Raw genomic sequence first — 16713 nt, forward strand, 5'->3', positions numbered from 1 at the left:
TTTCAGGATTTTGATTGGTTGTGTATCTGCTCCTAGTTTTAACTGCTGGTTGCTTTATCTGTTGTTGATTTTGTGTAACGCTGATTTTTTTTTTTAAGCAGTACTGTGTTGTATTTTACATAACCTGCTTTGTAATGTTTGTAAAAAAGCTGGGATATAAATATTTAAACTGACATAGGAAGGCTAAATAGGACAAAGAAATCAGGAGCAATAAGAGAAGAGAAATGAAGGCATTCCTAACCTTGGTTCACCCAGGGTGGATCATATTCCAAAAAAAGCAGGAAAAGATCCCACCAGAAAGTCCACTAACTCATCATGGTAACTCACCTTGGCCTATAATTGAGCCAGTTTATTGGCCGGACTGGCCCTATTGTTAGGCAGAATGAGGCGGTTACTTCAGGCAGAAGATTCTGGGAGATGGCAGCACAGTGTTGGAGGAGAGAGCTGTATGCCACGGGGTCTGCCTTGTGCTAGCCTGCTGCCCTCAGGTGCAGGGGAGGATGCTGTCCAATCGCCAGTGTTAAAGAACGATTTAACTGCCAGTCCAGTCAGCTTTTGTAGATGGAATGGGAGAGGGATGCCATCTTGTTCTTTGCCCCAGGCAGCAAAATGTCTTGGGCCGGCCCTATTTCTTGGGTACCACTGCACAGATGGTGCTAGCTGGTTTTAATAGTTAAAATCTGCATATTTTATTCTTGTTATTGTTTTATCATTGTTTTATTACATGCTTTATGGTTTTAATCTTGTACGCCATTTTGGGAGGGTTTTCCCCTAGAAGGGGGCCTCTTAAAACAAACAGATAAACAAACAAGCAAACACACTCATCAGCGTAACTCTGAGCTGTTTCAGATCAAGTCCTGCTACAGCTCATTTGAGCACTGGAAGGAGTTGTGTGCAATGCAGGGGGATCTCAGGGGCTCCATAGCTGTCAGGCAAGAGGTATGCCCACACGCATGCCTAGAGAATGAATGGGTTCGCACAACACGCTAACCCACACCCAGTGGTGGAGTGTGGGTTGTTGTCGAACCATGGGTTGTTTGTTGAACTGTGGATTAGCGTGTTGTCTCAACCCAGGACATTTTCCCCAGGGTGGCTTGTTAACCATGCAGACTGGCTTTTTTCCCCTCGAACAAGTCACCTTGAGAACGCTTGGTTTGTTGTTGGGTTGCTCAGGGTGGTTAACAAGCCACCCTGCATGGTTAAGAACTGGGCTGTGCAGGGACCGCCCGATCCGACTCAGAAGCCGCTTCGTGGCTTCAGGCAGGCCCAATTCGTCTCGGGATGATTCGGGGGTCGCCCGACCTGATTCGGCCCCAAACCCGAAGCGAGATTCGGCCATCTGAATCCCGTTTGCCCCCCCTCGACACCCCCACATAAACCCCCAGCTCCTTACCTGGGTCGCTGCCTCCGCCGATGCTGTCGCCTCCTCTGCTGCCGCCGCCACTATCATCACCACCACCAGCTCCTGAGCCCTGGGCACCGCTGGCTCTTGTCGCAGGGAGTTGACATTTTAAAAATGGCAACTCCCGCCAAAAAGAGTCGGCATGCATCCAGGGCTCAGGAGCTGGTGGCGGGAATAGCGGCATCGATAGCAGCTGAGGCGATGGAGGTGACTCCTGTGAGTCACCTCAGGTACGGAGCTGGAGGCACCAGTGTGGCTGGGCCAGGGTGCTGAAGCTCTGAAGTGCACAGAGAGCTTTGGAGAGCCCCTGGTCTGCTCCGGGTTGCTTCGTGCCCCCTCCGCTTCGCCTTGGAAGGGGCCCGAAACGGCCTGAAGCGTCCTGCTTCGACTCGAGGTTCGGGCCTCGGGCCAAAGCGGTGCACAGCCCTAGTTAAGAAGCCACGCTGTGGAAAATGTCCTGGTGTCAGGATCTGCTCGACCCGAGAAGCTCTGCAGCGCCACCTGGTGGCCAGACATAGAAGGCAGCCTGGTCCACACTGTGGTTCTTGTAGGATTAAGCACTGGGCCTGCAGTACTGCAGTGTGGACCAGGCTGCCTTCTATATCTGGTCACCAGGTGAAGCTGCAGAACTTCTCAGGTCAAGCAGATCCTGACACCTGGTTCAGACAACGTGTTAACCCACAGTTCAACAACAACCCACACTCAACTACTGAGTGTGGTTTAGCGTGTTGTGTGAACAGCCCCAATGTGTTCCCTGAGACAAAGAGAGAGGGGCGCTCCTCACCCAGCCCCCTTTGCTTCGCTCTCCCCTTCCTGCCATCAGTTGCACTGGGCCTCTTACCCGTTCAGGTCATGGGCTCTCCACCAGGACTCGTTACTCTCCTCCAGGACGATGTACTCTTCGCCTTTCTGCAGCTGCAAGTCCTGTTCATTCATCGGAGCATAATCATAGAGAGCCACAACTTTCCTCGTCCTAGATGGGGTGCTGGGGGCCGGGTCAGGGGGCAACAGTGTCTTCATCGCCTTTGTGAAGGTTCGAGAGGAAAGGACGAAAACAATGACGCTCCTGGGATGCTCCTCTCAGGGCTTCCCCTCCACTACTCCCCAAGTCATATCCGCTGCCAACACCTGCCACTCAGGGCCAGCACCAAGGGCCTGCACCCCAGCAGGGGCACAGCGACAAAGCCCCCCGGAGTTGCTCCTCCTCTTCACCATCGCAACCGGCTTGTTCACCTGCCTCTCGCTCTGGCCCAGACAACGGTGGTGGTCAGAAGGCGAAGCAATGGACACCACTGCCTGCTTGCTCACTGCCTGTCAAGCAGGCAAGTGGGAGCAATGATGAGACAGAGGAGAAGGAGCAACACGGTTGGTGACGATGGGAGTGAGAAGGTAGGCTCGCTGAGGGAGGGGGCCCTCTGAGGATGGTTTGCCCAAAGACCACACACTGCTGCCGCTCATACCTGGTCCTCCTCTGGGGTCGGTGGTAGGGGCTTGTCAGGCTTAAGAGAACGGCCGCTTCCAAAACCTACACAGGGAAAGGGACCGACAGGTATAAACTGCTATTATTTATTTAAGGAGCAATCCTGTGCATGTTTAGACAGAAAAAATCCTACAACTCCCAGCATTCCGCAGCCAGCTATGCTGGGAGTTGCAGGACTTCCTTCTGTCTAAATATTCATAGGATTGCGCCCTTAAAATGTTTTTTTTATCCCACTCCTCAGCCAAAATGGCTCCCAACGTGCCTTATAAGTAATCCTGCAGGCTTACGACCTAAAAAGGCACAACACACAAGGAAAAAGGCATGGAGAGGGAAGGCGGCGGGGGGGGGGGGATTAAACCTTTTGTCTGGGCTGGTGGAATGGGCCTGCTTTCCCCTCCCATCTTCCTCAGTACAGCCACCTGGAATGGCGGCTGGTGGAGACAGTTGAGGGAAGAGAAGCTATCCATAGAAAATGGGAGAACAGAGGCTGAGGTGCAAGCAAAGACAGGTTAAGGGCTCCTTGACACTGAGCTTTTATCGTGTGAATGAGATTGCTCCTTCAAGGAAGTTTGCAGGCTCTTCACATGACGCCATGATCATTCAAGGCGTCTCCTGCGCTAAATGCCCTTTGTTCCGTTTTTAAATAGATCGCAGATAATGAGCTATCAAGAGTGAAAGCAGCAAGAAGAGGAGCGAGATCAATGAAAGATAATGGAAGACTCAGATACGGGGAGAAGGAGGGGGAAGGGGGTGGGGGGAAAGGAAGCAGGTGAAAAGGGAGTCAGTGGTGATCCTGCATTTAAAATGGAAGCAGAAAGCCCCACTTTAAATGCAGGATTTTAGGCTGGTGTAGAGATGCTCAAAGAGAAGACAGGCAAAGACTGCTCACTTCGACTCCTGCCTCCGACGATTTGGCAGCCCATGGCCATTTTCGCGGTCTGGTAGCAACAGAGGTACTGTCCGTCAGTCCAGAAGCAGGGGTGATATTTCTGCACCAGGTTGCTGTTGTAGCAGATCACTGCAACAGGATGGAATGAAGGGTCGTGTCTTTGTACAGCACCTGGCGCAGTAAGTACTAACCTACCCATCCCAATACACTAATTTCACTTACAGCCCGTCCCCCCTTTGGCAAGGGGAGCAATAGACCAGGTATTCAGTAACAATTTGATCCAATTCAGCACAATCAAATTGAACAGGAAAAAACAATGCTAACTCAACTGCCCCAATCACAATTTATCTGCTGGCTTAATTTTAGCTCTGAAGGCAAAGCAAACTCTTTTGGGAATTAGACCCCCCGAACACAGTAGGAGTTACTTGCAAGTAAATTACAGTTGCTGCCTGAAGAGCTCTAAACCTACGGAATACATGGGCTGGGTTTGAATGTCACATTAAGCTAGGAATCCTGGTTTATTAAACCACAATGCAGACAAGCTTTGCTCCTCCCACTTATAGAAGAGGGTAAACAGACCAAGTGTGTTGTCAAACTCAAGATTATGGTTTTATTGTGCCCAAACAAGCCAGGATCATAAGCCAGCTTTAACTGAGGGTTTATGCTTGGTTTAGGAATCCTGCCTGGTTAGGGTGAAATATACCATAATCCTGGGTTTGAATGTAACACTAAGCTACTCATTCCTGCTGTGTTTACCCGCTTGTGCAAGCAGGAGGTACAGAGTGGGAGTGAATGGGCTGCATGACACTGTGATTTAATAAGCCACAATTCCTGGCTGAAAGTGACATGCAAACATGGCCATTGTGAGACTATAACGCTAAATTACATGTATCAGAACATTGACTTTATTAGACTATACCATCCCGGTAATATATTAAAGTTGCTTTTTGCAGTTATGGTGCATGGATCTCAAAAATAATATTTGAAGCAGGGAGGCTATTCTGGTTAACTCTGTAAACTTAGTTGAATCGGTGCATAGACTCTATACACACAACAACATTTGGATTTGATAAGATAATATAAATAAGGTAATATAAATAAAGAACGATTCCTTGAAATAAGGAACCAGTGGCAAGCTTAAAGTAAACATGCATAGGAATATTCCGCAAGGGTGCAATCCTATGCACACCTTACTAAGGAGAAATCTATTATTATTTTAAGATGTATACTCCATCTTTCAATCTCAAAGATCCCCAAAGCAGCTTACAAGAGATTATGCCAGGGGTGTTGAACCTCTTCCAGCTCAAGGGCCAAATTCCATTTCAGATAAGTTCTCAGGGGGTCACATGTCTCATCATGTAAGCTGCTATGGGCTCCTTCACACAGAGCTTTTATCCTGCTATTGAGACTGCTCACTCATGGAAGTTTGCGGGCCCTTTTCATGACATCGTTAACCTCCAGGGCACATCCAGAGGTATTTCCTGCTTATTTCGTCACAAAAAGATCCGGAACTAATGAACCATTTGTTAAACTCGGAATGTTCCGTGATTAAAACAGCTACTAGATGGGGCTGTTCCATTGCATTCTATGGAACCTTGAAAATTAAAAGCTTCCCCTCTCAGCAATCATGTGGTCGCTGTCTGCAAGCCTGCAATAAATGCGGAAAGGCTCCAGAATGGGAGGACTGCAGGGGTTTTCCTTAGTGTAAAGGCAGTCTATATTTATTCCAGCAAGCCCAGGGGTATGCATGTCTACTCTGAAGTTGCCCCGCTGCAGCGGTGGGCAGAAGATAGAGCTCGAGATGTTTTGGACTTCAACCCCCAGAATCCTCAGGAATGCTGAAAATCCAAAAATACCTGGAGATACACACTTCTCCATGGAAATATGTCCTTTGCATTTTTCCATAGTGGGTTGTTGTTGTTCAGGCGTTCAGTCGTGTCCGACTCTTCGTGACCCCATGGACCATAGCACTCCACGCCTTCCTGTCCTGCGCTCTCTCCCGGAGCGTGCTCAAGTTCATATTCATTGCATCGGTGATGCTATCTAGCCATCTCATCCTCTGCCATCCCCTTCTCCTTTTGCCTTCAGTCTTTCCCAGCATCAGGGTCTTTTCCAGAGAGTTTTCTCTTCACATTAGGTGGCCAAAATATTTGAGCTTCAGCTTCAGTATCTGTCCTTCCAATGAGCAGTCAGGGTTGATTTCTTTGAGGATTGACTGATTTGACCTCCTTGCAGTCCAGGGGACTCGTAAGAGTCTTCTCCAGCATCTCCATAGGGGGTACACCCCACTGAATACAGCAGGGCTTATCTCCAAGTCAATATGTGTAGGACTACACTGCTGCAGCACAATCTTTTCCTCTAAGTCTTTCCCTCTACTCCTGGGCATTTGATAGCATGTGATGTGGCTTTTTAATGTCAGTTATTTTATCAGGTCCTGGTAGTTTTATTCTTGATTGTTTTTAACTGCTGCAAACTGTTTTGATTTTTTGAACGTTAAAGGTTTTATATTCTATTTTATCAAGTTGTAAACTGCCCAGAGAGCAATGGCTACTGGGTGGTATAGAAATGTAATAAAGGAAGGAAGGACAGAATTCCATTGGTGGGTGAGGCCAAGGGCAAAAGGGGCAGAGTCAAAATATCAGGTTACTTTAGCTTAAAGCACTTACTGACAGTAACTACTTTTTGGAGAGGCATTTCAACCTTTTAGAATGAGGAAAAATGCACAAAAGCTTGGAAACCACCAAATGATTAGAAGGCAATGGAAAGGGGGTGTGGCCTGGGAAAGAGGGCATGGTTTGGGGAAAGGGGCGTGGCCATCTGGGGAACCCTGGAGAGTGAGATTGGGACTGCAGGCAGAGCAGTCTTGGCCCACGTATGTGAGGTTCCTCTCCCTTTTCTGCAGAGCCCCAGAGGGCCCCATTGACAGCTTGGATTTTGCCCCTAGGCCTGAGGTCCTGCACCCCTGGATTATACAATTCAGTGCAAAATTATGTTGATGGGGTAGCTAAGAAAAATATAGGGTGGGGTTTGAGAACATGAAGTTTAAACTTCTGCCAGGCTCTTTGGTATTTCTGCCATTGCTTTGCTGTTCTTAACTCATTCAGACTTTCTTCCAAGTAAACATGCATAAAGTGGGACTACCTGGCTGTTCTCCACAACCTCCCTTACACCAGGGTGATTGTAGTGACTTTAATAGCTCTACTCTAGGATACATGGATGGTGGGTTGCAATATAGGTCACTTCTTGCAGCTCCTTGGAGGTAAAAGAGCCTACAGAAAAGACACTTGCCTACAGAAAGCTTACGCTGCAATACCTCTTTACTTACAAGTACATGGCACTTTGTTCAACAGGGTTTTAGCCCTGACAGGGTCTGCAAAGGACTGCAGGCATGCAAACTGGCCCGTGTGCAGGTTTACCCAGGAGTAAGTCTTATTATGTTCAATGTGACTTACTCCCTTGTAATTGCGCATACGATTGCAGCCTTATACAGTGCTATCCTTTGTACGTTTTCCTATATATATGATCCATGGAGTTTACTCTCAGATAAGTGTGCACAGTCTGTATACACTTATATAAATATTTCCCTGGGAGCAAGCCCCACTGAACATAGTGAGACTTACTTCTGAGTAAACAAGCATCAAATTGCACTGACCATTTTTAATATCTCCCATATGTTTGTTTCTTTGTTGTAAATAAATAAGTAAATAAATATTTTGAACAATATTTGTATACTATACTATTCCACATCCAAAGATCTCAGAGTGATGAACAGCAGACAGGATAAAAGAATAAAAACACAATGTTTTTATCTATCTATCTATCTATCTATCTATCTATCTATCTATCGAGAGAGAGAGAAAGAAAGAAAGAGAAACAGAGTCCTGACAAGCCAAGTTTTCATAATCCGCAATTGGTCACTCAAGGAAGGCCTCCCAAAATAACAATGTCTTCAGGAGGCACTGGAAGCAACACAATGTTAACACCTGGCTGACCTCCAAAGGCAGGAAGGGGGCCACCACACTGAAGGCTCTCTTCCTGCTGGACTCCAGTCAGGCCATGGGTCCATGTGGAACCACCAGGAACATGCTCTCTGATGACCTCAGAGACTGGGCAGTTTGGTAAGGGAGAAGGCACTCTCTCAGGTATCCTGTCTTTTAATAAACCAATTTTCAAGGCAACGAACAAAGGCGAGGGAAATCTGCAATAACTGCTTTTTCTGCTATCAGACTGGCAACCGTGCAGCATGCTCACAGGTGAATTTCCACAGACCGCTAGTCCATGCATCTCCTGCTCCTACATGAACATTACACATTCAAACAGAGACTCACCAGTCTTCAGCTGGTGAATCCAGCGGCTCCGTAACTCCTCCGTGGGAGAGAAGATATAGAGAGGGCCTTCATCATACACCACCTAGGAGGCACGCAGAGAGGAGTACTACTAATGCACAGCAGGTAGAATTTTTCCCCCATGCTGAAGGGGAACTTCTTTCTTTCGCCTTTACGTGCAAACTACCTGCAAGGATCTCTGAGAATAATTGACAGAGCAATCACAGAGCTGGAAGGACCTCAACGTTTGTCTAATCCAGGTGTGCGGAAGCTTAGGCAGAAATGCCAAATCTGACTGCATTTGTGCCTGACCTTCTGAACCCCTGGACTAGACAAACTTCCCCAGACTCCTCCACCCCAATGTTTGCTGGCTTCCTGGCTTTTGTACAGCTCCCCCACCCCATTCTAAAAGGTTGAACTGCCCCTCTTAAGGCTGAGTTACTGGCAGCAAGAACTTTAAGCTACAATGTGCTGGTATTTTCCTGCATCTGCAGGAAAGCCCAATTTATAGTAGGAAACATGTTTACTCAGAAATAAAGATGAGCAGCATGTCTGCTCAGAAGTAAGCAGGGCAAGGCTCAGAAGGAAGGAGGACTGAATCACTCAGCAGCTTCCTCCCCTGGCCCTGCCCCTCTGCCACGCAGGAAAAAGCTGTTGTCTGCAATCAGCTGCTTTCCCCTGCTAAGCACTAAGAAAAGGAGCTTTTTTCAGGGCTAAGCAGGGGAAGGCACTTATCTCCGATCAACTGCTGATCAGAGATAAGGGCTTTTCCCTCCATGGCAGAGGGGCCAGATCCATGGGGCAGAAGCTGCTGGACTGGGTTTATCAGGCCCACCAGCTCCCCATCCCTCTTTACACATACTTGTAAACAGGTGGATTTACCCTGGGGAAGGGTGGCAGCCACTCAGAGAAGTAGATTTTGGGTGCCATTAAGAGCAACCCAGTGAGTGAGAGAGAAAGAGACAGGTACAAACAAACACATAATCATCTCCTTCCAGGGCTGGCCCTACCATGAGGCAGAGTGAGGCAGTCACCTCAGGCAGCAAATTTTGGGTGACATAAAAAGGCAGCAAATTGTTAGTTATTTGCCTTGTTGTTATTGTATTTCTACTGGAAAGGGAGAGGTGCTTAGGGCATTTTCTGCATCATGTACCAAAATAATTCAGCTAACTTTGGGTACTATGCACCTTGATGTAGGTGGATAAGGGGCACCATTTGCTGCTCTGCCTCAGGCAACAAAATATCTTGGACTGCCCCCCCCCCCTCTCCTGGGCCAGATGACCTAACTGTCTGTGACAAGAGGGCTGAGAGTGAGGAGAGCTCACCTGGAAAGGGTAGGGGAACCGCTCAATGATGGAGATCTGTTCTGTCTCATTTAAATCCTCTCCTTTTCTCTGTGTGTGAAAGAGATGGAAGGTGAGTACACCTGCAGCAGCTGAACATCCAGTCTGGAATGCAGACGGATAAATGTCTTACCACTAGGACCTGCCGTTCTGGAGGAGGGTTGTTCTCTGGAGCCACGATCTCCACACAGGTGATTTTCTCAACATCCACAGAGCCCTTCTTACTTCCTCGGCGCTGCAAGGACATGGGAATTCTTTAAACAAGGGCTGGGCAACTTTGGCGGGAGTGGGGGCCAATTCTCCTCCCATGGAACACACCAACCGGGGCTAGCACCCCTCCTTGCCACCACTGAAATGGCTGCCACCGCACGGCCGATTTTGCCACGGAAATTGGCAGTGCAGCGGCAACAAGAAAGCCGTGACTTTCGAGGAGCGCTGCAAACCGCCACTTTTTTTTTTGCTGGCAGCGATGGGGCAGTAGGGGCCACAAAAAAGCCCAGGGAGACATTTTCAGCAGATGGCATGCGAGCTGTCCACCACTGCTTTACACCATGGCTTTGATCCACCACTAGTCACACAGCTACTAGTGACCTTGCTAAAGAACATGTGTTGCTGAGTCGAAAGATGTGCAGTGCAGCTCTTCAATAAGTGTTGCAATGCACGTCTGCATCTGCGTGTGCTGCACGCGCACCGCAGAAGCCTCCTTAGGAACATTGCTTTGTTTTCAGCAACTGCTAAAGACATGTTTATTTAAACCAGCTTTTCCTGAATGTCGGTTGCATTGGTATAACTTGATTTTAAATGTTTTTATTCTTTCTATTTTGATTCCTTTAAAAAAAAAAAAACTGTCCATTGCTTAAGCACCAATCTCTCTCTCTCTCTCCCCCTCTTTTTAAAGATATAGAGCAGTTTATAAGTTTTGTCAATAAAACAAACAAACAAACAAATAAATAAATGCCCTCTGCAAGTGATCAGTTCAGACCTCTGGCAAGAGCAATCCATCCCTCCCCTGGCAGCCGGCTGGGCTGGAGGAGAAAAGGAAGTCACTCCTTCCGCTTTAGGCTCTGGGCTCACTGCTAATATGAGGCCCTTGAGGGATTGCCCCTAAACTAGGGTCAGAAAACCGCTTTCCGTGTGAGGGGTGCATTCAGTTTTGAAGAAGCTCTAGGGAGGCCGCATTCCAGAGGCGGACACCCTTGTTGTAAATGGACCTCAATTCCATTCAGAACCATCTGACGACCTCAGTGACCCGGTGGGCCAATCAAGGAGAAGCCGCACTCCCAAACTCTTTTGAAATTAGGGCTGTATGCAGTTCTGGGGCTGGAAGTTGCCCACCTCTGTGTTACAGCCAGCTAGCGCCAGACTCTTCTGGTGTGGAGCCCACACTTTGGCACACACTCTCTCTCTCCCGGACTCACCCCACGCTCAAAGTCATACTCATAGTACGAGAGTTTGTTCTGTGTCAGCAGAAAGAGGCGCTTCTTAAAGTTGAGGGGAGAAGTCTTTTTCTTCTGCTGAGAGCGCTTCAGAAAGATGCTCTCCAGGATAACATTCGACATGGCTCTCTCTTCCTCCTCCTCCGCGGCGTATTCGCTGGTCTGCCGCTGCCAACATAATGAGATTTAAGGTGGCTGCCATCATAAACACACTTACAAGCGAGTAAGCCCCATTGAACAATAGGAGTTACTTATGAGTAAACATCCATAGGTGATTTGCTCTGTTAGCTACCCAAAGCTAGCTTGCTTGCTTTCAAAACAGAAGATATTCAGGATGCTAAACATATCTAGGCTGCTTTTCAGGGCAAGAGTTCTCCCAAGATGGCTTAGAACAATCAAACAGATCGCTACAGTAATAAAACAGCACAAATTTCATAAAAACAGCAAACACTAGCAATAAAAACATCTGTCTAGACAGTACTAAAAACCTACAGCACAACTGCAGCTACAAACCAAAGCAGTCCGGTAAAACCTAATCAGGGGAAGGCCAAAGGAAACAAGTACATCTCCAGGGTCTTCCTAAAAGCCTGCAATGATGGCGTCAGACAAAACCACGATGGCAACCATTTCAGAGGTGTGGGGCTACTGCAGTGGAGCAGGAGCGGCATAAATGCCCTGTATTATGGATTCTGGCTGAGATTCCTTATTCCAGAAACCAGCTGTGTTTTGAGCTTCCCTTTCCTTTTGATAGGACAGGCAATGAAGAAAGTCCCAGTGGATGGTGTCCGTATGCTTCAGAGCACAACGTTCAAATTGCCACCTGTGCACCTGATTCCTCAGTACTGTGCACAGCCAGAAATATACAGAGTATCCAGGGCTTATGCATCTTGCATTTGCACCGCGCAGATACATAATGTGTGCAGAATTCAGGATCCTGAAAACTCTCAGCTTTAATTTTGTTTAAAGTATCTAGTCCTTAAGGCTACTGTTTCCACGGGTGAGAGAAGTGGAGTGGCTTCAGCATCTTTCATAGCTCTTTCCTCCTCTCTGTAGCTAACTAAAGTGGAATAGATTATGAAAATGAAGCAAATAATGGGCATATGAACTTTCCTTACACTGCATCAGACTATCTATCCCCAGGGCTGGCCACACCATTAGGCAGAGTGAGGCATTTGCCTCAGGCGCAAGATGCTGGGAGGTGGCAGCAAGCTGTTGGAGGAAAGACTTGTGTGCCATACAGCCTGCTCTGTGCCCCCTAAGTTAGCCTGCTGCCTTCAGGTGTGGTGGTGGATGCCGGCCCATCCTCAGTGTTGAAGACAGATTCATCTGCCAGCCCCACGGGCTTTTGCATTTGGAATGGGAGGGGGTGCCATCTTGTTCTTCACCTCAGGAAGCAAAATGCCTTGTGTAGTGGACTTGATACCAGAAGAACTGGCGAGGAGGTTTAGCGAGCTCCCACAGTTGTGTCCTGAATGCATAGAGACCTGTGTAGCCTAACACAGTCAGTAGATTTCAGCAGGCTTTCGCTAACAAAGGTAGGCCCCTTGATGGGCAGCTTCTACAGGGTTCACATACTTTTAATTGGTACCAAGCAAGTGCAGCTCCATATGTCAACAACTGTACATATGCCTGGTTCCCTCACCCCTCTGAGAAAGGGAGCAGTGTCTTACCTCACCCGTGAGCTGGAAGGCTGTCCATCCTAACTAGGAATGTTGGGGCCTCTCGCTCTCTGTGGAAAGGCAATTAATTTCCCAGGCTGGGATGCTTCGAAAACCTTCGAGAATATGGGAGAGGGCTATATAAGCTGGAGAACAAAGCAACCCAATTTGGTCTCACTCCCAGGGGGAATAGCACAGCCAGCCTGGAGAACTTTTGCTGGTCCTGAGGGGAGTGTCCTGTATATCTTGGGGACCCAGATATACTTATCAGCTGCAGTAAAAGTGCCTCCTTTATCACCTGAAGGGACATGAGCTTTATTTGAATACTCATTCTGCCTCCATATATCATCTTCATGTACTTAATAAAATGTTAAACTGATCCATTTGTGATTTGTCTCACTTCAGCACTCACAAATCTCATTTGACTAGGACCTAATTTAATCAGGATCCCATAAATCAAGACACCTTGGGCCAGCCCTGTCTATCCCAGTATTGTCCCCGGACACCGTTCTTGGTGCATGCCCAGATGCCCTACTCCTCCCACTTTTTTTTGTTATTAAAATTTTTCTTACTGGCCACTGGCATCGCTTCAAAGCAAAATTAGGGCTTACAGCCACTGCCAATTTTGTTTCCTATGAATGCCGGGCAGGGGAAAACCCAGAGGGCTGGATTGGAATCTGAGGAGAGCTGGAGTTGGCCCCAAGGACCTGAAGTTCAATACCCCTGGTCCAGCTGGAGCAGGCAACTGAGGTGGGCTTTGCCTGCCTCCCTCTCTCTTTCCTGGGGAAAGGAGGGGATCCAACAGTAGGGAAAATTTATTTATCTCCCCTTCCGCTCCCCCTCCCTGCCATGACAGGGGCTAAAGTTGCCACTTGAGTTGTGTGTGCTGCAGTTGGGGCCAGCTCCAATCTCGTGCAAGAGAAAACATCAGCTGCTCAAAGGGAGCAGCGTATCTGTCTTATCTCTCTGAGGTTTTGATAAGGTTCCTTGCCAGCGTGAAATGTGGGGATTTTAGATAAGATGAGGCCCTCTCAGCAAGAGGATGCACTCAGTTATTATCTTCATTAGAATTAGGGAGCTCACTAGCACAAAAATAGGAAAGAAATCCCTGCATTAGGTCCCATCAATGTTCAAAAAGCAACGTGCAAACTTTTGAGTTACACAGGACTCTACCTCAGGCTGAATGCTCAAGAAGTTGTTTTTTTTTTTAAATTCCAAAATCCACAGCAGCCCAACTGTGGATTTTGGAGTTGTTGTTTTTCCACACAATACAGCTATCTTTGTTGTTTGTTGTTTGAGTGTATGTGATAATCCCTTGATTATAGGACCAAGCAAAATGTCACAGTCGTGAACAAGCCTTTGGGTTCTCCAGAACTTATCATAAGACAGGTATTCAACAAAACAGGAGCAGGATTTAGAAATAGTGGGTCATGTTGTTGTATCCCCAGAGGGGCAATAAGCATAGCACCTCCGATCTAACATGAGAGGTGATGAAGTGTTGTGGCTAAGAAAGTGAGCTACAAATTAGGAAGTCCTTGGTTTGAATCTCACCACCACATGAACGCGTTAGACAGCCTCAGTCCCCCCTTCTGCAATATGGGGTTAATAATGATGCCTTACCTTACAGGAGCGTTGTAGGATTTACAATTAGATGATGCCTGTGAAACACTTCGGACACTTGAAAGCGCCATGCAAATCTTAAGTATGCTTGCATTTATTATTCCAATGTGGAATAAAACTATTCTAATCAGCAACACTTCTATTAATTGCCTATAAATCCCCAGCTCTGCTTTCTACAACAGCCATAATCCTGCCCATAATCATAATGCTCTATATTTTTGGAAGAAATTCATGTATAGAAGGTGCTTAAACAGATTACTATGACTTTGTTTTTTATGCACTATTTTTAAAACATTGGTATAAACAAGAAAGAAAGAAAGAAAGAAAGAAAGAAAGAAAGAAAGAAAGAAAGAAAGAGTCTGGACTCTATGCACTCTTTCTTGTGATGGCGACCGGCAGTCCTGATGCCATCATTCCCTTTATTTCTGATATCCAGGGTGTGCGTGCCGATGTTTATGGAGCCAAATGGCACCATCCACACACGAGGGAACTATCAGCAGGCTGGGTGGTGGTGGTGGTGGTGGTGGAAGGGTACGCTGAGATTTGCAGAAGTAGAAAAAATGTTTAGGGGGAAGAAAAACCTAAGGGGGGGGGAAAGACACACCAACACAGCTCTGTAAGGACTGAACATGCTCTGTGGCCATGAAATGCTGACTGATATTTGGGGGGGAAAGGGGAATGGAAATTAGGGTGGGAATGGAGTATCCTGGAGGCGGGCATGATGGCTGACTGGAACTGCAAAATTTTGTTGTAGTTCCCACTTGTTTTCCTCAGATTGCTGCATGTGTGCGCACATGTAAAAGTGCACAGATTGAGACCCTTAAGGAAACGTCCAGGATTTCGGTACTGGGAGCCACTGCAAGCAGCAGGTATGTAGATCAAGGAACATTCCTGAGCAGAGCAGATAGGAGACTTTGCCCAGCCTATAATTTAATTGTACAGCACGTATCCATACCGCTATTAGCACTGCCACATAAGGTCATTGTGCCAAGAATGGCCACTCAGTTCCAGAGTAGAACGACGCAATCTCGGTTTTCATTACTTCCATTTTCCCTCTCATAACCCAGAGCGTCTTTTTCTTTAACGGCCCTGTTAATTCTAGGGTTGGCCCATCCTGAAAAGAAACAAGAAAAGAGACTCACTGGTTAACTCTGGTTCCACCTTTTCCACACCCAGGCACTGCTCTTGGCTTCTGTTACAGGCTTCCGTTGGATGCCCTCGGACTCTGGAACCACCAGCACGTAGATGGGATGGTTTTTATAATATTTGAACGGCTGGGGGTAGGTGATGGCAGCCACAGGAGACCTGTCCGAAGAGCTGCGTTGAACTGCAGGGAAAGACTGTCATCCGGAGCTAACCCCACCCTTTCAGTTCCCCTTTTCTGAGTTTCTGACCAAACTGTCTGAGTTTCCTTTCAACCAACATGATGCCACTCTCAGTCCTAGTACAAGAGAGTGGGGTCCTACCTTCGGGAGGGGACCCCAAGCAGCCGTTCCTGATAAAAGCCAGGAGGTCTTGTCTGCAGAGCAAGGAGAGAGAGAAGGGACTGGGAAGAGTTAGATTTGGATGCAGATTAGATTTGTGGGCAGACAGAGAGGCAGAATGATAGACAAGCGGAAGGAGATACAGAGTGAGTCAACCATCTTTTCCTTGGGCCAATTTTGGCGGTGTTTCACAGAATTCTTCATCAAGCAGGGTCAGCCTACTGAAGCGTCCTGTGAAGCTCAAAGACTTGCTGCTTCTGCCCCAACCCCATTGGCCCAATTTTTTTTTTAAAAAATGGAATAACGAAGTTGCAAAAGAGCCCAAGGCAGCTGCTGCCAGTATAAAGCAGAACAGCCTGAAGAAGGGGCATTATCTAAGATGAACCCTGTGGATGTGGGGGCAAATAAGGCTTGAGCAGGGCGCATTGGCCTGCTGAGGCTTAAGCCCTGTGCTAGAGCCTCGTAAAATATGAAGTAAGAATGCCTCTGAGCATATGCAGACTATCCATTCCTCATTGTGTGTTCAGTTTAACTACAGCCTGCCCCACACATCCGAGATGAACTCCAGCTTAAAAAAAAGCATCTTTTCTAAGTAACACTGTTCTCTGGGGGTCTCTCTGTTGACTAAGTAGCTACTTGGTTTAGACAGAGCGCAGACAGCCGGGGGCTGGAGAGAGATCAGGGCTGAGGGGCAGCCCTCGCAAGGGTGAGCCTCAAGGTGCATGTGATCTGCAAAGAAAAAGTCCCCGGCGTTGCAAAGCTAGAGGCTTCCTCTTTTTGAGCACTGCACCGTAGTGAGGAGGAGTTCAAGGTCTGCTTTCTTTCTGATAAACATTGTTAAATTGAAAACGGGGGGGGGGGGGAAGCACGTGCAAAGGGGGAAATATTCCAGCAGCTGCGGCACGAAAAGCTGCGCTCGGCAAAATGCGTCCCCCTTTGCGCTGCACTCGCGCAGCGCGCCTTCACCGCGCCCCCGGGGCTCGTCGTTCCCACGTGACACGCGTGCAAAGGAGCGCGCGCTTCGCCAACGCCCTCTCCTCTCCTCTCCAGTAGGTGGCGGGCGCGGTTCGTTTATT

At 47.7% G+C, this 16713-nt stretch overlaps 1 protein-coding gene across 3 annotated transcripts in view; it reads right to left on the reverse strand.

The window, feature by feature from the left end:
• Nucleotides 1-16643, reverse strand: part of BTK (Bruton tyrosine kinase) — a 38692-nt gene extending 22049 nt beyond the window's left edge. The window contains exons 1-9 of one of the 3 annotated variants that reach the window (XM_084813880.1): nt 15620-16643; nt 15109-15267; nt 10858-11043; nt 9573-9674; nt 9422-9490; nt 8100-8181; nt 3772-3900; nt 2863-2927; nt 2244-2425 (exon numbers count right to left, since the gene is read on the reverse strand). In XM_084813880.1, the coding sequence (XP_084670006.1) occupies nt 2244-2425; nt 2863-2927; nt 3772-3900; nt 8100-8181; nt 9422-9490; nt 9573-9674; nt 10858-10998 (770 nt within the window). In that variant the 5' untranslated portion in view covers nt 10999-11043; nt 15109-15267; nt 15620-16643. Of the gene's footprint in view, nt 1-2243; nt 2426-2862; nt 2928-3771; nt 3901-8099; nt 8182-9421; nt 9491-9572; nt 9675-10857; nt 11044-12545; nt 12650-15108; nt 15268-15295; nt 15493-15619 lie in introns of those variants that run through there. The other 2 variants (XM_084813878.1, XM_084813879.1) reach the window with 2 other exon arrangements.
• Between the last annotated feature and the right edge of the window lie 70 nt (nt 16644-16713).

Source organism: Heloderma suspectum, chromosome 9 (assembly GCF_057233095.1).
Source record: "Heloderma suspectum isolate Gila_16-S chromosome 9, 16-S_ref, whole genome shotgun sequence".
NCBI classification, from domain to species: Eukaryota; Metazoa; Chordata; class Lepidosauria; order Squamata; family Helodermatidae; genus Heloderma; species Heloderma suspectum.